Raw genomic sequence first — 22120 nt, forward strand, 5'->3', positions numbered from 1 at the left:
AACCAGGCAGAATGCAGGCAGTCCCCGGTTATTGGCAGGGGTTCTGTTATGAGGGTGTGATGATAACTGAAAATCAGCTATTTTCAGTGCTTTTTCTGCATTTTGCGTGGCTTATCGGCGTCTCTGTTAGGTATGTATCAGCACCAATACCCAGTTATCTTAAATAGAGGTTGGTCTTTAGTTAGCTTGCCTTCATTGCCACGGACCAAATGGCCAATAATCATGATCACACTGCTGCTCATTTGCTAGCTGGTCTTAGTGTCTGTCTATGCTGAGACTCTCCTTTGTCCCTTTGTCGAGTGAAGGCTTGCTCTCACTGTCTGAAGAGATTGAAACTTGTGAGAGTGAGTAACTCCAGACGTCCTGTCCACAAATCAGCATTGCTAGCATGTCAAGGAATATGATGTTTTGTGTTACATAGGTAGTTTTTTCAGGGATGTGTAAGTTGCCTGCAGACAAGGCTGGCTAGATTAGAATAACTGTTTGAGATGGTGCAGTCTCAGTTTATGCTGCCTTCAAGAGAATTTTGAGTTTAAGGACATCCTAAATGCAGATATGTTCAGATAATCAACCTTTGCTTATTTTATCCATGGAAAATTAGTCATAAGATATGAAACCTCATCCCCCCCTCAATTCTCCAGAGACATGGTCTATTCTGAATTATTTACTGTGAATAATAAACCAGAAAAATAAACTAAAATTTAATAATAAATTCTACAGTTTAATTTATCAATTCATTTTCTATCAAGCTGTTGTGAATATCCTTGCTTCCTGGTTTGCAACAGGTAATCCCAAACCATACGAGGTAGAGGGATGGTGCTGGCCCTGCTGCTAACTCACAGTTTCAGAATAAATCAAGAGAATCTGAAAATGAGGGAAATCCTAATGTAAGAAGGGACTCCTAATCAAATTAACTTCATAAAATTTCATGTAAAACTATTAAGAAATTGACTCAAGTAATATATATATATATATAAGTAAACCTCTAAATGCTCAAGAGCAATGCAAATATATGGGCGTGTCCATTCAAACATACGTAAGAACAATGAGGCAACGAAACACGAGATTGAGAAGCTAAGCAAAATTAACTGGGATGAACAAGTAGTTACTGGGTTAACCCAGCAAACCATAAATAGAATATTATGGTTTGAAAAATATAAATTACTACCTGGTAAATATAAGTAAAAGTACTATGCTAGCTCCAGAAATATTAATGTTGCCTTTAAATGAAAGCCCAAAAGACGGTTATATAACAGGCTTACTTGGTAAATATAATTACATACATGGGTACCAATCGAATATGATTCTCTGATAAATTCCATGGGGAAATTCTGTTAGGACATTATTGTTCAACAATTACTGAAATTGAAATCGCAAATGACAAGCACCAAACGAAATTTGCAACGAACCTTCAAAATTTCAGCTATCCTTTCTAGGTCCAAATTAAGCCGAATAGTCTTAATGGCAACTAGATGACATCGGTCGGCAAGTTGTTCTTCGTGGAAAATGGTGGCGGCCTAAGGTGGATAATAGGCAGCATTATTCTCCTCCCCACCCTCGGTACATGGGCCAGGTCACAGATACATGTTAGCTCTTCGTAGTTCCTTTATAATACACTGCACGAAAGATTAGTATGATCGTAATAACGATCTCAAAGTCGCGCTGTGCTAGGTAGTGGTCACGTCTTCACTGTGCCTCTCCTTCCGAGCTACTGCTGCTCCAAGGTATTTTGGGAATGGGGTCGAAGCTGGAAGATAACCAAACTAGGCAGTAACTAGTTACAGGGTTAACGTAATTAACTACCTTCGTTGCTGTTTGCTTGATGCTTGGTAGAGTTAAGTTAAAGACAATCAATTTACCAAACATTTATTTAAATGATGAAGGAAATGCATATATTTACCAAGCAATTACAATAGAAGAACAAAGACACCCAAACAGCAAGATATAACTTTAATAATTAATGCTTATTTTAGAGCATAAGGAAGCAATAAAAGCAAACTACATGAAGAATACAAGATTAACTAATAATATTACGCAAGATAATGAAAATCTCTTCAATTAATAAGAAGGAAAAACTAAGGATAAACATAACTTTCCAAACATGGTCTTCCTAGGTTAAGAACTTCTATCTCATCTGAATTGACCCTTTTGCCATGTTGGAGCACCATAAAGCACTCTCTCTCAGGGTTTTGCTATTCACAGTACCCTGTGAGACTGTATTGGAGACTTGGCTCCTTACTTATTCTGTCCCCAGGTAGTCTGCTAAACTCATCAATTAGACATTCAGAGAAGCTGTAAAAAGTGACTTCTCAACCTCCCACTTAAATAGTGATTCAGACAAATTAGGATAGATGGGATTGTCATCAAACGAATGAAGTTCTCATAAATTATTTCATACAAATTCATCAAACTCAAGCAGAGCTTATCTTCCAGTCTCTCTTTGGTTGGTGTATCATGTCATTTAATGCAAAGAATGAAGAATGCAGTTGCTACCTACTGATCAGTCAGTCAAAGGTGCACATATAAGAACAGTTGCTCTTATCTCTTCAGCTTCTTTTGTCTTCAGGAGACCAAAAGATTTGTGTCTGGTGGAATATGACAGTACAAATAAGGCTATGAGTATGACTGATAGGCATTTATGAAAAAAATGCATATTATTTTTGTAATAATTATAATTTTCTTAATGTGTGTGGTGTTTAATATTAAGATTATCCTGTATATATGAAAAGAAGCATTTTTACTCATCATGTAGTCATTCTTCTTTTTTTTTTCCAGAGACGAAGCAATATCAAATGAAATTATTTGTCATGATCTGAAGATGGATATGAATGATTCTAGTCAACTTTATGTTGCAACTGGAAGTGGAGCAGTTGCACATTGTTCTCGTCACTCCTCTAGAATACACCCAAAGGCATATTATCCAGAATTTGGTAAGTTTTCTACACTTAATTCTTACTAGTCTGTAATGAAAGTAATTGAAATTGAAAACTGAAGAATTTGTCGATATTCCTAATAATTTCAGGTGTATATTTCTTGTTTTAGAGCTCGAAAAAAATAGTGAGTATTTTTATTGCCCTCTATTTCCATGGCTGCATCTACAGTATTGCACTTATTGCCACATTTATGCAGTATTTAAAGGAGTGTGGAAAAGTAGAAAGTTCAGGTGATAGAAGTTAATTCACAATAATATTGTAATTTTTTGTCACCAAAGCTTTCATATAACAATCTTTTATTTTGTTTTTTATCACTTGTAATTTTTGCTTGACTGTATTTTCAAGATTTTATTCAGCAGAACAGTAGAGGAGTTTTTGCAATATGATCTGGACACTAAAAAAGTAATAAATCACTGCAAGGGAAGTGTCACATTTGCTTCACAAGTGCTGCTTCGTTCTGACCTGCAATTACTGTATTTTGGGGAGTGGCACAGATTCATAGAGAGAAGAAACACATTTCGCAATTACTGTATTTTGGGGAGTGGCACAAATTCATAGAGAGAAGAAACACATTTCTTGTCTTTGCCAAAATGTTTGATACACTTTCGTACGTGAGTAGTTGTGTAAATAAAATTGTCATGGCTTTATTGAGGAGTTGTTCTGCAAGTCAGGGATGTCAGAAGTTAAATTTCAAACTGTAATGAATGCCGTAAACCAGCAAGTTCCAGGAGAAGTAATTCACAGACAGTTTTGATTATACTGATTCAGTGTTATCCACACTGAAGAGGAAAATTGATTTATCAAAACTGTTTGTGACATATATTTGATTTGTTAGACTTGTGGTTTTACTGTTTTAACAGATGTTATTTTTAGGCAATTGTACTGGTTTATGCATGCTTAGCAAAGTAAGGCATTTAGTTTGAGGATTTGCTCCTATTTTCACAAGGTAGCCTGAAAAACAACAATCTTTACTTTGTACTCATTGTGTGTACATAATTGTCTGAAAAGTAAAATATATTGTAAATTATTTCATATAGGATGATGGTATTGCTATTTGTATTCAACTTAGTAAAGCAAGTTAAAGAAAGTCTTTGTATGTTAAAATCAAATGCTCTCCAGTGAATCATTTTTATCTTGACTTTATTGCCTGTATGTGGATAGGCTTCCAAAGAAAGTACAGTATATGGCTGATATCCAAAGGAGTTAGTGAGCTGATGGCCAAGAACTGAGGAAATGCCTGAAAAAATTAGCAAGCTTAGCTATGGACACACAATGAGCCAAACTGTTTCTCTAATTGCTTTGATACGAGATTAAATTTATGAAATGACGATAAAGTTTGTAAAGGTGAGACCTAAAGGTCAGTGATAATGAAGCTAGAATATGACAGGCTTAGCAACTAACAAGACTACTGGAAATTCATATTTAGGATGCTTAATTATCATCTTGGGGACTTTTCCTCAATGTTAACATAACCTCTTAAACTCCACTAAAGGATATACATTGTCCATAAACTTAAAGATGAGAGAAAGTGTATACCTGCATTCTGTAATAGCTAAGGTCAATAGTTTTTCTCTAAAATCGCAAAAATAAAAAATAATCTTTCAGGAGTGAAATAAGAGCCATGATCAGGCCAATGCTTCTTTCAATGTCAGCTGCAAAATAGGTTCCACTTCTCCTGATGGAGGTTAATTGTTGAAAACCATTTTGGCAGCCTCTGCTGAAAATCTTCTACCTCTAAGACTTTGCTTTGTCACCTCAGAGTGTTAAGGTGTAGAAACTAGTCACTTGAAAAACTTCCTGTGGATATTTACCAACAAAGGAAAGGTGAGCTGCAAATTGTTTTCGTTGTGATCAAAGGAGCACTGGTCATTGACACACATGTGGAGCTCAGAACTTTGCCTAAAACTACAGTAATCAAGCCAAGTGGAAGAAGCATAGACTTCCAGGTCATTTAGGCCTCTGAATTTAAAAAAAAAAAAAAAAAAAAAAACTAAATTTGGATCGTCCAGTTGAGGTTTGTTGCAAATAGGTCCACTAAGGGGGCTCTAGCAGAAATTGACAAAAACAATGGAACTAAAATAGAATTTGTCTAAAATATTTATTCTAAAAATAATTTGTCTAAAATACAGTTTGGCTAATATATGAAAATTACTAGAATTGCACATGTCTACTTGATAAATTTGGAATGAGTATGAAAGTGAAAGACTGAAAAATGGGTAGATAAAAAATGAGTTCATAATGTATAAAAATATTTACTGAAAGGATTTTATTAAAAGTTAATATTTACTAAAAAAATTAATTAAAATAAAAAGAAAGGTTGTGGGCAATACTAAGAATATAATTAGTAGAATCGAGATAAAAACGTTGAACAAGACTTTTATACATTTTGCATTACCTTGCCACTGCTTCATGAGTTCTAGTTCTATTCTGTGGAAACTGCTCTTTCTGTAAAAAGTTTATAAATTTCCCTCTATTGGGGTGATGAGCATCATATTGAGTTTCAAACCCTCAATGCCATCCTTCGAAGGAGTTGTATGTTTTGGGCAAAAGAGAAGTGGATGACAAGCATTCCTTTTCTTAGACCATCCTATCCATGTGTCTTGAGGGAAAGTATTATCACATAATAACCCAAATGCATCTATAGCTGTGCCTCCTGAAATACATACAAATACTGGTAGCCTCTGCATGCATAAATCAAAATTTGGACCTGTTTTATACTTGTTTTAAACCACTATTTTGAATTGCACAAAAGATACCTTGGCTGAAGTGGAAAAAGCACTTGTTTGTACTGGAATTCTTTCACGCCTGCTGTTATCGTTACTTTTTTTTTAAATTGATCGTTATTGACAATGAGGTGCATAAGGGCTCAGAATTCTTTTTTCTGCTTTAAAAGCATTACTGTATATATATTTCTTCTGCTGTGTTGAGTAATAACGCAAACATGAGCAACAGCAAAGCTTTAAATTTTAATTCATGCAGGGTATATAATTGGTGAAATAGCAAAGGAATAGTTTTAAATGTACTCAAAATACCAGTGAGAGCTTTGTGAGAAACTTTGTAAGTTACATTTTGTTGCAGTCATTAATATACACTTTTCAACTGGTCCCAAGTCATGAAGCAGAAATTGATCACCTTTAAAAGTTTTTTAAGGTTTAGGGGTGAAAATTGTTTCAGTGTAACTCAACGGTTGGGCCAGGCCACCAAGAGCTTTGTTCCCTTATAAATCATATTTTCTCTGAATACTTTTCATCTTTGGAAGTTTGGGAGCAACAGTTTGATAGCAGTAGTAGCAACTCAACATAACAGACACTTTCGGGGTCTGGCTTTCTGATAAGCAAGTCCTTGAAGTTAAAAAGACTCTACAGCTGTATCTTATAGCCTGCACTTGAATGTTTTCAAGACATCTTACAGCTAACTGCAACTTCACATAGTTCCTAGCCTAATCTAATTTTTACTTTACTTTTAACATTCAGTTCAAGAGTTTTGTTCAAATATGTATCATAACTAAGATGGTAGCAAAGCAAAAAATAATCATAATATCACAACTGATAAGTACACTAGTCCACAAGTTGAGGTCCGTGAAGTTGAGGTATTACTGAATAGTGTACATATCATGTTGATTTAGCCAGTTTATGCATTTTTGCAACAGTTTCTTTAGCTGCAATTTCAACGAAGTCTAACACATGACTGTGGTGTGTGAAGATTTCACAACTTCATCATGATGGTACAGTAATTACACAAGCATGACACTTTGTTTCAGGAAATTTATCACACTTCCAATAAATATCTTCTCTATCTTCACCAATATTTTAAAATGTATATGATCATTGTCAAACAACTTTTTACTTCCGAATCAATAAATTGAACACACATCTTGAGCTTCTGGATTAATTTAAAAGTTCAGATGCAAGAGTTAACCTTTTCTGATTTGTCTACTGGTCTGATCAATTTGCATGTTTCTGCACAAGTGTTAACTCTTAAAGACTACGTGAAGCATTATGCATTAGGCAACAATTTCTATAACACAGTCTGTCCCCATATTCGCAGGGGTTAGGGACCACAACCACCAGCGATTAGCGAAAATCCATGTTAAGTTGGTACCCCCAGCACCCTGCACGGCAGTATATCAAAATGATTGACGGCTACACTCCTCTCCTGCTTATCTACCAGAAAAAGACTGGAATCCCACAGAATTATGCTTTACCTAATTTACTATATTTTATTAGAGTATCAAAATGACTGACAGTTAGGGCTACACTCCTCTCCCGCAGAAGAATTATGCTAAAATCTTACCTAATGTACTATATTTTATTATATTTTCCTAGTTATTGAAATGCAAAAAGTTGTAATTATAACATGGAAAATATTAAACAAATTACAAAGAAACATCATGTTTACGTATAAAACTATACAAAACAAATAACATGTTACTTACTCCTAAAAAATCTCTCTCATCTCACCCTTCTGACAGTATATACACAAAGAATCTGTCTACTTCCAACTCCTCCAGCCAATAGCGCATGGTCAGAGAGAGAGAGAGAGAGATTGTCTTACATTAAATATCAAGAGTGCATTAAAAAAATACATTTTATTCATATTTTAATATTAAAATATTCATTAAAAGAGAGAGAACTGGGAAAGGAAGAGAGAGAGAGAGAGAGAGAGAGAGAGAGAGAGAGAGAGAGAGAGAGAGAGAGAGAGAGAGAGAAAAGGAAGAGAGAGAGAGAACTGAGAAAGGAAGAGAGAGATAGAACTGAGAAAGGAAGAGAGAGATAGAACTGAGAAAGGAAGAGGGAAAGAGAGAGAAAAATAAAAATACAGCTCATACACTTAGCACGAACTTCCATCAGAGAGAGAGAGAGAGAGAGAACTGGTATTATGTTCACATCAGTAAAAACAATTAAAAATGCTCGGACGATCATTTTTCTTATACATATTATGATGATAGTGTATGGAAAATATAATAATCCAGTATAAATCAATTCTGGAAGTGATATAACATTTTACTGATATTTTGCTGTGTTTTTCATTAAGAGATATGTATACAGAACTGAGAGAGAGAGAGAGAGAGTGAGTGTGTGTGTTGAACTGAGGTATGTTTTGTGATTTTGAGGGTTTTTATTTTAACATTTTTTTTTTATATTTTGCTGTGTTTACATTAATATTAATATTTGAAAATTAACAAATAATTTTTTTATCGTAAAAAATGTATTTAGTCACGAAAATAAAATTAAAATCAGTAATTAGTAAATACTGCTATTGGAAAAAATCTGCAAATTAGTGACTTTTCCACAATATATTTGGATTTAACTTCCACAACCCGCAATTAACTGAAGGCATGATTGCTGATCCGCAATCTAGTGGGGACCCACTGTATATTGTAGTTAACTGGCCATTTGGACAGATTGTATTTTAGACAATTTAGATGAATCATATTTTAGACAAATTGTTTTAAACTGCTTTAGACATTTTTTCTACCAATCACTATTGGAGTGCTTATGGTTGAATAGAGCCTTGCAGATATCCTGATGTAACAACCACTCCAGGGGAAGGTCATGACTATATTTGCAGAGACTGTTGGTGACCACGTTGTGCCCTCTGGAGTGAACCTCTTGAATAATTTCTACTGTGCTGCCCCCCACATAAACAAAAATAGTGACTGTCAAGGGACAAAGGGTCAAATATCATGTCCATTAACTGTATAGATATGGATTCTATTACTTCCACTGCATTGCCATTCACATGAAAATGAAGGCTTGAAAACTTAAACCTCCTGAAACCTTTGAGTTTATGTGATGTGTCTTGCCTCATGGAAACCACATGCCTGCAGCTCTTTATGTGACATAGTAAAAAGTAGAATCTTTAGAGAGAGAGAGAGAGAGCACCAGGCCCGCCCCAACCATAATGTTTTAAGTGTTGTCACCACTGAAGATCCTTTCTGAAATTGTTTGATATGGTGACTAGTTGGCATCTGGCTGAGATGCCACTGTCCAAGACCCAGGAAATTGTAGCTGCAGAGACCAAGCATATGATGACAGTCTATGGATCCTGGATTCTGTTGGATGAACCAGGGCATTACAGTGTCCACATCCATCCCTAAGTACATAGGCTTTTTAGTCAATTCCATATCAAACTTTTTCCAGTTGACCCGAAGACTCAAGTGCTGTCATAACGGAAGGGAAGACAGTATTGACAAAGTTCCACTGGCAACTGTACGGCTATCATAACTGGAAGGGAAGACAGTATTGACAAAGTTCCAATGGCAACTGTTTTGTTTTGGGTGTAGGTAGCTTGCCCCCTCCCACTTTTGGGGAAGAATAGATACAACACAGCTAAAGAGCGCACTTTGTTTCTGCCTGTCAATGACTAAACATTGCTTGTTGAGCAGTGCTTTGGATTCGTTTTTTCACCAGATGATTGTGATTTTCTCTTCATTTGGTGAAGTATTCTGTGTTTCTGGTAGTGCGCTAATCTTAATTAACTCGGCTAATATTCGGGACTTTTCCAATTATGACTCTGTTTTTAACTCAGTATGTCAGACTCTAGCTTGTCTAGTGTTAGGTACTGCAGTAAAGGCTGCAAGACCAGACTCACACTGGTTAAATATGACAGCCACACTATTTGTTGTTCTTGTAGAGAGCAAGTTTGTTCACCAGACCTGAATTGTGATAAATAGTATAACACGTGCTGAAGTATGTAATGGACTCAAAGATAAGAGGGCTCTTTCCCTTATCTTACAGCTAAGCTGTACCCAGGATATTTCCTTCGTCAAAGCTGCTAGAAGAGGAAGTGATTATTGCGCATGAGCAGTCTGCCATATGGTCAACAACAGACTGGCAAGAGACCAGGAAGCCATTACTTTCTGTTGGTCAGTGCAGGATGATCCCTTGCCCAAACCCTATGCCTTTTTGTCAGGGAAATGGGAGGGTTATGAGGACTTGACAGCAACTACCAAAAATAGGTTTTTCCTACATCAAACCTGTGTTTTGATAGCATAGTTGCTTATTTCATCCTCAAGGAGCTTTAAAAAGAAATTGACTGGTAACAAAATAGCTTAAGCTCTTAAATTTTAATCCCAACACCCCAAAGAAAAAATTTCTGATCTGAGGTCAAGCCACAAGTTTCAAGCCAAGCCCCATTCTTTATTCCAAATACCCCTCAGGTTTTGGTAACAAAGAACAAGAAACTAAACATGAACTTATGTTTTAGGGTATAGTTCTACAGTGACTTACCTAAGCAATCTGGTTTTCATTGTGGTACTGTCACACTTTCCCCAGTGATAGTTAGCAAACTCACCATCAAGAAGACCCCTGGTTTTCTGCTGTAGTGCCTATGGGTTTAGGACTAACCATACCACCTATTGAAACACAGTGTAGTCAAATTTGTTCGAGCTCGTGGCGTAAAGTTTTAAGAATACTGTCTCTGATGACCCTGTACATTCGGATACTTCTTCAAAAGAGACATTTCTGAAGAAAGCCAATGATGTACATTACTTACTTCCCTAATATCATGTGACCTAGGAAAGGAGTGTGGATTTGCCTTTTTAATGAGGGACACTAAAATTATTCTCAGTCCTTGTACACAGAGTGGTTTGTTTGTGCTAGGGTGTTGGAAAATCAGACTCTCTGGGCTGTTTGCCGTGACCTCTGGGTAAACCTTAAGTGCTTGAACCGGTCACAGTATTTTGTCTGCTAAATAGATTTCCTTCTTGAAGGATTCTCATTCTTGGCCAGGAATGATGGGCCAGGGGACAATAATAATTATTGGTCCGCTGTTTGTGTGATGTATCGTCCCTGTCTAAGAGAGCCCAGCTCAAGGACCAAGTAATTGGGAGCCTTTCGGGAGTGGGTCTTTGTAGTGCAAAAGACAGGAGAAGGGAAGTGACAATTTGTATACTAGAGTTAATACCGAATCCATAATGCTGCCTTTATGCCATGATTGTTGTAACAGCAAGGCATTTGTCTTCAAAAAGGTATATGAGGAAATTTAAAAGTGTTATATAGAGATCTCAACTGGGCTCTCAGTCAACCTCCGTATTCATGGGGGATGTGTACCACAACCCCCCGCGCATTTAAAATCCACAAATCCCCCCCTCTAAAAATGCTTATACTGTAATGGTTATCTTGAAAGTTCAAATAACAAATGTATACAACACTAATTACATATCTATATGTTTAAAGAAATTCAAAGTACTGTATTTTACATTGCTGATTGATATCTGTTGGTAATAGATGTCCTCATTGACTCATGATATGCATAATTCTTAGAACACAGAACTTTTGTCATGCTTATTTACAAATTCTCTAGTCTCTAAATGTTGAAAAATACAGTACAGTAATTGGTAGGTTATCTTCAACCATTTTTATATGACAGAAAGAGGGATAGAAATAGTTTGAGTATGTTTTCCTACATTTTACTTATTGTATACTGAAATGATAAAAAGCAGGAGAGAGTATGTTATCATGACTTTTTTTACCAAAACATACATGCACGCTATTTTACAGAACCTGGATGTGAATCTTTGTGTATTGCTTTGTGCCCTCACGATTATCGGTACATGTTGGTTGGAAGCAGTGATGGTATGGTCAGGCTTCATAGCATATCTTCAGAGAGACCCTTAACTACCTGGCAGTCAGCTCCAGACTGTGCTCCAGTAAAAGGGTTACAGTGGTCACCTGCTCGGCCTTGTGTGTTTTATGTGCTGGACTCAATGGCAAGGTAAGCTAATCACTAGAGGTATTTATATAACTAAAAATGCACAATATGGTTTGTTTACTTTGTAAATCTGTAGGAATGGTTAATTTCCTAAGTGCTAGTGATTACTCTTTAACAATCAAGCTTACAGTGGTGTTTTTATTCCCTTTCCCCAATCAGCCATTATGGCGTTCTTGAGCACATTGATCCTTCCTACTTAAATTATAATTTGGGCTGTTGTAAGTGATTGTTTTATAGTGTATTAATTTTTTACAGTCAAATTAAAATTGTTCACGCAACCCATTACTTAAATAATTCCCTCTCCCAACCCCTCTTTTCATGCACCTATTAGTCTTACAAGACAAAAAATGACTATCTGGCTTTATTATTCATCTGAAATGTCAATATACTGTAAGCATTAACCTGAATCTTGCATAAAATTTGTCATTTTAGTACCTTCTACAAGATGATACAATAATCAAATGCTATATTACATAACTGATTATTTGAACAATAAAGAGGATCAATGTGACAGTTATTTTACACCCAAAATATAGCTGCTAAGTAGGTGCGCTTGTCAGAATATTAAATTGGTTCATAGTGTATGTTTTTGATCAATTTATTTCCTCTTCAAAGAAAATTAACATGCAAGAACTGTTTTAGTAGTAAACTTGGTAAGTTATAACATAGAATTATACAGGATGTTTAAAAGCTTTCTGTGCAAATTCTAATTCACATTCAACTTGGCCTTATTGCATTGCAAAGCCCAGCATCTGTCACCAAAAAACATGTGGCAAGCCACTGCTGATGCTTGTTGTTATATGTTGACTGTCATTTCCAGAGTACGATCAAGGAAGACAGAGATCAGCTGACCATGCCCTGTATGCCATATGTCTGGATAACACCTTAACCTCAGGTGTTCAATAAAAACAGCTTTTAAAGTCTTCCTTGAGTGTGTGACCTTGGAATCCCTTACTGTACCATAATTGACTGTTTCAAATTTAAAAGTGGTGCAAGTGGTGAGATGGAAGGTACTTTTTGAAGACTGGTATACAGTACTGTTCGGAGATACCGTTTAACTTCTGTTACATCCATTGTCTACAGAAGGTATCTGGATTCCCTTAATCAAATATGGCTTCACTGTCTGCCATCTAAAAGAACTGGACTCATTACATGTGGATCTTCTGTGCTCTTCAGGGGTTCTGCTTTTCCCTCCCTTGTGAATAGTGACTCAAGATAATTATGATTATTGGGAGTTTCAAATAACAAACTTTGTGTTTTACACAAAAAGTTATTATACAACCTATTTTAATTATAACCCTGTGTGCAGTCCTGCCTTCCCTTCAGTCTTCCAGATGGGGGTTAGCAGAGAAAAATGTGAAACATCCCAGGCTGATGATGGATTTTGGGCAGGGCATGCATAGTGGAAACTTTTACCTTTCAGCTCTTCAAGGCAGTGTATAGTAGTTGGGTCCTCTTTGTAGGAAAAAAGGCTAATTATGGTTAATGGGCTCGTATAAAAACTTTTGTTATAGTTTTATTAATATTCTGATTGAATTTGGAATATATAAAGTATTTGACAAAAAGATAAGCTGCTGATTTCAATATACTGTACTGTATTTTGCTTTCATTCTTAAAGCATAGTATTTATAATTTCATTCTTAAAGCACAGTATTTATAATTCATTTATTTGCAGATTAATAATCAAAATTCATATTTTAAGTGGTTCACAAGCTGTTCACTTGTATTTAACTCAAAAATATATTGTTTTTTTAAGAACACATCCAGTCACATGTGCATGGCATGTTATGTACTGTTTTCATAATGTTTTGTAACATTAAATTATTCATGACCTCAGTTTTTGCAACATCAGGTGATTGAACAGTCTGTTTTATTGCCTCCTGTTGTTCAGACCTCTTAAGTTTTTCATAATAAATTTCTAGACTTAACCTCAGGTATAGTTGTTTTGAACTTCCTGGTTGCTTTCTTAAATTATCATATTTCTGTACATTAGTGCACATTTTACAGTACATATTGTCAGATAGTACCTGAATCACATTTTTTCACCTTTCAGACTCCATATATGGGATTTAAGTGCTGGTGACATCTTCCCAATGTTGACAGTAGAAGCTGGAGGATTAGTGGGAGGAGCTTTACGTTCATTTAATATTGCTCCTACGAACCCAACATCTCGTCATCCCTTGTATGCAGTAAGTTTGCCACATGTTTTTTTTATGGATTCATCAAAACTCAACACTTTCTAGGCTCTCTTGTTATCCAAATGTTATGCAAATTGAATCTTCATTTGAAACTTTCAAACCATCAAGTACTTGCGATAAATTTTTTTTTTAAAGCCATCACTTGTACGTTCCTTAAGGGTCTGAAAAAGACTTCTAGCCTTTGCCAAGATGGTAATAAGGCGTAATGGTGTTCGTTTTTTAACCTGGTCGTCTATCCACACCATTAATAACTTCAGTTTCAATGATTGGCCCTTGCCTTTGCTTTGTAATAATAATAGAGTTCACTGAAGCAAAACCCTTTCACAACTTCACCAATGCATTCTCGATCCTAAAGATTTGTTGACAATGTTGAACATGGAAGTTCTGGGTCACGTGCTCTTGTGCTTATTCTTTTTCGTTCTTCATACTGATTAACCACATTCAGTTTTAATTCCAAGTGTATATCCTTTCTCGCCATTTTAGCCGACCAAGTTGTTGACGATGAAAGTTCCCCTTCTGTCATCACACTGCTGCTTAATAAAAACTTTTCAACAGTAAATGAAGCACAGTCGGCAGCTATTGTTGAGAGACAGTGGTGAGAGAGAAATGAAAGCAGATGTCTCCGTGTACATACATGTTAGGCGGGCCACAAACTATCAAGATGTTAGATTGTACACTGCTACAGATGCAGCTGGTGTACAATTAAATGTCAGTATTTGTCAGAGATCTTTGGCATAAACATTTTAACTCTTAAGTGTGGGGTAAATATATATCAAGCACACCCCAGACTGGGCAAACTTTAAGGCTGGCCAATTTAAGAAAAAACTCATCAATGGAAAGAGGAAGATAGGCAAATGCACATGGTGTAAAAAAACAAATTTAAAAATTTTCCCTACCTTCCACAGGAAGTTGAAAATGACCATTTACAACCCTCCTTCCACAGGAAGTTGAAAATGACCATTTACAACCCTGTGTGGGCCTCTTTTACAAGACACTCATAAAAATATGTTAATTTTACCAAGTTATGCATGTTTTTTCTAATTATTTTTATTTTGTAAAATTATAATTACAGCTCACACAGTATCGTAACAGATAAGAACTAAAATCAGTGACAGATTCTGAGTATATTTGTTATAAAATATTTACAAGATTTACTGAGATGGAGAGATGCAGTAACTTTTTGTGAGGTATACATGTTTTTTCTAATACTGTACTGTATTTATTTGCAAAATTACAATTATAGCTGACATACTATCATAAAAGATGAGAACTTAAACCAACAGCAATCCCTAGGTATATTTATGAGCAAATAAAAAAAAAGATATCCTGGAGCTGCAGAGAGGCAGTATATTCCCCTCTGAAATCTCAAGGCATACTGATCGATGTCTCTCCCGTGCTGAGCTATTATAGTTGCTATAAGTCATTTATGGACCACTGAAGTGCTATGAACATCTTTCCCGCTAAATTCATCCAAACTGAGTGGCATGTAATATTAATACTAATATGAGTTATCCTGTCCATCACTCAAAACTGCTAAAAATGAGAAATAAAGTGATGAAATGCTTACCTTTAATCCCTTGGTTGTCTTGAAAACTTCTCAACTGATTTACCTTGCTTCTAGTAAAGTGTGCATCTTGTAGAATTTCCTCCAAAAATTTACAAACATTCTTCTGTCATCGTAAGACTGAAACGATGTAACCTCGGAACATCCGCTGTAATCCGGAACAGATTTTTTTATTAATATATTTGAAAAGTGCCGTAAGCTTAGAACAACATAAGACGAGGCCAATGTAACCCGGGGACTGCCCGTATGTTAGTTTACCTTTGTATACCTGTTTTACATTTATTTTATTTACAAAAATAAAAATAATAAATCCAGTAATAATCCATTTCTTTTATCAACTAAAAACTGATTCTCCTAATTATTTCAGTAGTAGGACTCAATCAGCTGATTTTGAGAACATAAAGTATTAGTCTAGCTTGCTCAAACACATTGCTAGATGATCAGTTTTTTATATTACGATGATGATACAAGATGATGATAATACAGCATAAATGGATTCGATTAGCAAAATACTGAGTTTCATTACCATTACCTTTATCTAAAACACAGCTGTTATAGGCTGTTTAACATATGCCATTGGGTATTGTAAGTGTTACACCCAGCCAATAGTTCACACATACACATTTTGTATCTGGGGTATGGTAATACAATATTGCAACAAATAAAAATACATTTATAGTGATAAACACAATTTGATAGGTAGATAGCCTACCATGTGTTAAGAGAAAATTTTTTTAAAAAGTGCATTTATATAATACATTTTGTTACAAATATAGGTTTAATTGCCTTTTGCTCAAAGATTTCAGTTTAAAGTGTGAAGGTTGTTATTCATAAGCGTTCTGAGTGTTTATGGTAGGAGGAATAAGGGTATGGAGTTGGTTTTATTCCTGTAGTTTTTTATTTGCCCTTATCCAGATTTCACCCTTATTTGACAGGGCCTTGGGTAATTGAGAGATGACTGTACACATTATACTTTGGCTCATGAACTTAATCTGTTCCCGGAAATTGTTCAAGTAAAGGAATTTCTCTTACAATATAATGTAATATGGATTAGTCAGTGTCCCCCGCCATTTTATATTAGGTCTGTACCAATCAGACAAAAAGTCCAGATACCTGCATTTTGGTGGAAAATTCCTACCCTTTTGTTGTCACCATGATGGCTAAATTATTTATGTTGAAAAATCTGTATGAGAATTGCTCATCTCTCTTGCTTTTCTCGTGTATTCTGTCGCCAGATATTTTAAAATTGGCTAAATTATGTAATACCTTACTTTTGTTTATTTATAAACAGGTATTTGCAAGTGATGGTGGAGAAATGGTCCTCAGACAAGTTGGTCCCGAATTTTCTACTCATCATTTGCAAGATGATTACGATACAGAACTGGAAAGATTTACCTATTATGTAAATATAATCTGAAGCTGGTAAAGAAAGAGAACTTTTAGGTGTGAATACTTTTGTTGAACTGTTTTGATGTAACATTATTTATTGTCTGGTTTTCTTGTTACATTTCCTGAATTGACTGAAAACTAATGGTGCTACTGAAAACCAGAACTATTTTATGATTAGTTTAGAAGCAAAATACTGTTTGTGTAACTTATCCTAGTCACTGACAAGTCATGTACAAATGGTCTGAAACACAACTATTGTTGCCTATCAGCAATGCTTGCATGAAGTATTTTATGCTCTAAGTAAAGAATAAAAGTAACTATTTTTTCTAATGTAAATTGTGATGTACCATTTTCCCTTTACTGTAATTAAAATGTGAAAATGAGCCAAGTGCACAATTCTAGTCATGTGTAATCTTATTGTATACTGTAGGGATATTTGCTCTTGTTTCTAGAAGTAAGAAATTGTGCTGCAGTAGTCTATTTCAGTTTCAGGTGGTTAATATTTTACCTATATAGTATATATGTTTTGTTTTTTTACAAAATCAGTGAGAAATTATGGCTATAATTTCATCACTTAACCAGTTAAGAAATGTTACTTTATTTCACATTGTTCAACTAGACTGCAAGACCAAGGTAGAATTGCTGATCTATAATTACTTATATATTAATTTTTGTATCTGATAATGACAAAGATAACTTTTCTATTAAGAAATTACTTCCTGCTCACCTAAGTACCATGGGAAACATAAATATCATGTTATTTTTTTATATGGGGCATAAGTATCAACTGTTAATCTTGCTTATGCCAGAAATTTTCTTGTATAAGTTTTATGATGCATTCATCAATTTGACCCTAGTGAAAAATGCAAAATGTAAACTCTTTTAGAAATTGAAAAATGTTAAGTCAGTGGTCTGGTTAAACTATTAATAAAATGTCTGATGCAGGAGGCAAATCATTTTTATTTAATAAAATGACTATTTTCTTTACATATGTTGAGAAGCTAAGTATGTTGGAGCATTACCCTCTCTAGGGCATGGCTCTCTAAGTACATGTCAGAACATTACCTTTTTCAGGGCATGGCTTTCTTGTATAACCTCATGACACAGGTACAACTCAACAAATGTAGAATGTTTCATTAAATAGACATTTATTTTCCAAAAACACTGAAATTCAAAGAATCAAATGGAATATGAGATTTAGGCAAAAGGCTACGCACTGGGACCACTGAAGTCATTCAGTGCTAATTGGAAAATAAAAAGTACTTTAACTCTTTCAGTCAGTCAGCCTTTTGTAAGTCCTGTTTTACCCAGAGCCTGGCTTGCTTTGTATACTGTCTGTGAAGTTACTATTTATGTTATTACTCGTTCTGGTGTCTTTTAAGGAAAAATATCTTTACTTCATTGTGATATTTTCATTAAAAGGAAAAAATTCAAGGCGCAAATTGGAGTAAAAATAAGTTAAAATATGCCGAAATAATATATCAGCTTGTCTTAACTAAATCAGCAATTGGATCTTGATGATGCATCAATGTGTCATAATCACTGAACTATAGGGTTAAAGGTACAACATACTGTAACTAGACATCTGATTGTCCATGACATTTAATATACAGTCAGAGAATAATCCAACTGTCTCAAAGATCATTGCTGCTAAATACAATATCAGTTTGAAATTTCCTGAGAAAATCATGTAGAATTTGCCCTGGACATCTGAGGGAATTGACACAATTTTACTAATTTTTTAAAAACTATTTCAGATTAGTCTGTGATATTTTATTTAGCTCATTAGAGGGGTGAATGTCCTTAGTGGAGATGCCCCAAGACCTCTTTGAGATGAAATATGATTGGAATTGTTAGCCAAGTGAAATAATTTGTTTAAAATGTTTATAACTAGAGATAAAAAATGTTTATAACTAGAGATATATGTGTACAGTACAGTATTAGGTTTTTGATGGTTTCAGCCATATGCAAGTGATTTCACTACCTTGTAGGTAGGTCTGTGTAGTAATCATTTGGGTCAAATAATCTGGGGACCATGGGTTAAACTTCCTGCCATATTTAATAAAGATCTGATGAAAATGGTTAATTAAAAATAAGCATAATAAAGATCAAAGACAAAAACAAGCTTAACCAGTGATGGTGAAAATTAAATAACTAAAAAAAGTGTAGTAATGGAATTTAGATTGTTAAGCAACATTTTCAAAGTGATCATTTTTACTATAATGCAGCTACAATTGTAAATAGTCTTCTATACAATGTATCAATGAACAGTGCTTAGTTATTATAGTATACTCCCAAGTATCTAAGAAAACTTGTAGAAAATACTGAGTGAATATAACCAATGAGTCATAAGCTGGTTCTTATTAATAATATTTTCTGTATAGAATACAATACCGTCCATATTTCTGAGAGGGTTTTAATCATTTATTCAAGATAGATATATTAGACATGCATCTTGCATGCATTTCTCTTACTCTGTTTTAACTGCACATATCTGAAATTTTAATTTGAAAGAATTTTGTGTTCTTGTGAGGCATTTATTGTATTATGAATGACAGGTTAATTTATTTAGTAAAGTATTTATAGTTTATCATATTTTTTACAGATGGAATTACAGAGCTTAATGTACTATAGTTTATTTAAGGGTCTCCTCAAGTATAATTTAAGGCTTTCTTAATTATATTTCATACAAGATCTGATTTAACATTTGAAGCAATGTCGGGTTCCAACTTTGAGTTCAGTAGATTTTATTACTTTAAAAATACTTTAAAAATACAATCTACTGATATACTCTACAGAATAATAAATATACAGTAATACTGTAGTATAATAATGTGCTCTTGTATTTAGTAATGACTATTTTTAGCTTCATTTTTTCAGTCTACTCATTTGCACTCTTTCAGGAATGTAACTATTTTCAAGTCACAAGTCTCAAATACTACTGTGCCTTTAATAATGACTGCACCCTACCTGATATTTAATGTTATGCATTTATACAGTGTATTCTAATATGAATGTTATCTTAAACTGTAAAAACCTGCCATGTTAAATCTTCATACCTGCAATGATGTAGGGCAAACTCGTGGAAGTTTGCCCTACTTAATTTACCTGTGCAAATTATGGCAGATTTGAAGAATATGAACTGAAATATGTTGTAAATTACAAATATATTTTACTCTACAAGGTACAGTATACTGTTTCTGATTGTAAAAAGAATCATGGGGTCAAAAGGGTTTAAATGCATTTTTATCAAAAGTCCAAGAAAAATTTAATGATATATATGCCTGATATGCTCCAGTAGCATATTTAATTAAGAGTGCAAAGAGCCAGAAGCATTTCTTGATATTCTCTTCCTTCTCTACCTGTCTGTCCAACTTATTTGTCGCTGGCAAGACGGTGAGGAATTTATTAAGAATTGTTAATTCCTTGGTTGTAGAGTATTCCATCTCAAATTGGCCTCAAGTTTCAAGATTGCAGCAGTTAAGTTAGCCAATCTCTCTGATTAACAAACTGTAGCATGTGATTATTTACAGCTCATCATGCCAAATGAATATATATGGTGCACAAAATTTTGAAAGTCCTTACTTTTCTTATGGGATACAGATTGCATATTACACAGGACATTACTGCCAATTCCCTAACCCCTTCTTTGGTTTTGAGGTTCAAGGTTATCATTCTCTCTGTCTGTCTGCAATACTGTTGTTTTAGCTTAATTCTTGTGCTTCTGTGTAATCCTGGAATACTACTGCTCACCCTGATACAGCAGTCATACTGGTGTTTTGATACTCTGTGCATCTATATGATTTATGTTTTGGTTACTTGGAAATGAGGTCTAATTAAAGAAAGCTGGACTGCTGTATGTACTGTTTCATCAGCTGATGTATATACAATTCTGCTTTGAAGTTGGCTAACTTGTAACCTCATTGGGGATATTATAAATGTCCCACCAGAGGAAAGGTCCAGACTTTGATAACTACCAAAGAAAAAATTTGGCATCTTGATTACTTGAGTAACTTTCACAAGTACTATACAGTACTGTAGTTCAATTATTTCCTTTCCATTTACAAAATGTAATAATTACATGCTTAAAAATAACATAAAAACAGTAATGTTCTAATAATAAACTGACAATTTTTAAGTGTACCACAGGAAATTTGTAATTACAAGTTATATTTAAGAGAATGTAAAAAATTTAAGTGCCTAAAATAAATCACAGTTCAGTGCATGGTTTTCATGCGAGCTGAATAATTCTAAAATTTTAAATACAGCATAGTACTAGTATGTATGCTTAATAATGCTAAAAATTTTAGCTCAGTAGTCTGGTTAAACTTATTTTTTATAACTATAATAACTAAGAACTAATATTGTATGGTTCCTCCACAATTTATTTATTTTACTTTAATCAATTTACCAAGTTATTTCATTTTGTTTTACTTTAACAATTGATTTTATTAATTTATGGGTTAAATACTTGTATTAATACAGTATCCCATATCATCATAAATCAGTTAACTATAAATTACAAGTGTCTCCTTTTCAAGAGGCACAGGAAAAATCAGATCTCCAGAGAACATTTAGGAGTTTGCTGCATTTCTTCTTATGTACTCATTATAATGTTTATCATAAAGCTTTGTCGGCAACCAAGGAAAGTACTCTTAAATTGTGTTAGGATAGTTCCTGGCTACTAATTGACCTTTTCTTTTCCACTGCACTGATTGATTGATCATTTTATATCTCATATACTGTCAGGGATGGGGGTTACTTTTGCTACCTGTCCAAAACCCTCAGTGTCTATCACAGGAATTATTCCACCTTACTGGTAGTCAGAAGGGCGAGATATTCTTACAAAAGAAGCAAGAGAGGCTGTTCTGTTACATGTGAAAGTCCAGAGAACCTAATTTTTGTGGTGAAATACTGTCAATTACCTCAGTGGCTTTGATGAGGGACTGAGTCTGTCTGCTGTAGTATCCTTCCACATATGAACCAAAAGAGAATCGCCACCCATGACCAGCAGTGCCAGAACCTTTTCCTCCAGAAAAGGGGGCTAACGAATTTGTGAAATTGATAAAAAAAAAAAAAAAAACACTGACTGATCAGCAGCCAGGAACTATCTTATCTCACCATAGATTATCGTCAATTTAGCAAACTTTCCCATCAAGAATGACAAGATGCATATTGTACTTACTGGTATTTGGATGTTGGGTACCTATACATAAAAACATAAAATGCTCTTTAAATGTCCTTTGGATAAATGATGATTTTTCCTGTAACAAGGGAAAGAAACTTGCCTGGAACATCCGGAAAATAAAAGATCCTAATAA

General features: G+C 34.6%; 1 protein-coding gene and 1 long non-coding RNA gene across 2 annotated transcripts in view; one reads left to right on the forward strand and one right to left on the reverse strand.

Moving 5' to 3' along the window:
* Window positions 1–18920, forward strand: part of LOC136849014 (cytoplasmic dynein 2 intermediate chain 1-like) — a 49171-nt gene extending 30251 nt beyond the window's left edge. Inside the window, 4 exon segments of the mRNA XM_067121857.1 lie at window positions 2776–2930; window positions 11438–11651; window positions 13702–13837; window positions 16702–18920. Of these exon segments, the coding sequence (XP_066977958.1) occupies window positions 2776–2930; window positions 11438–11651; window positions 13702–13837; window positions 16702–16827 (631 nt within the window). The 3' untranslated portion in view covers window positions 16828–18920.
* LOC136849015 (uncharacterized) lies at window positions 689–1547 on the reverse strand. The gene is made up of 2 exons (XR_010856200.1): window positions 1410–1547; window positions 689–864 (listed from the first exon to the last, which is right to left on the reverse strand). It is a non-coding gene; the product is annotated as an uncharacterized lncRNA (long non-coding RNA).
* Window positions 18921–22120: the final 3200 nt, after the last annotated feature.

This window comes from Macrobrachium rosenbergii, chromosome 20 (genome assembly GCF_040412425.1).
Source record: "Macrobrachium rosenbergii isolate ZJJX-2024 chromosome 20, ASM4041242v1, whole genome shotgun sequence".
NCBI lineage: Eukaryota > Metazoa > Arthropoda > Malacostraca > Decapoda > Palaemonidae > Macrobrachium > Macrobrachium rosenbergii.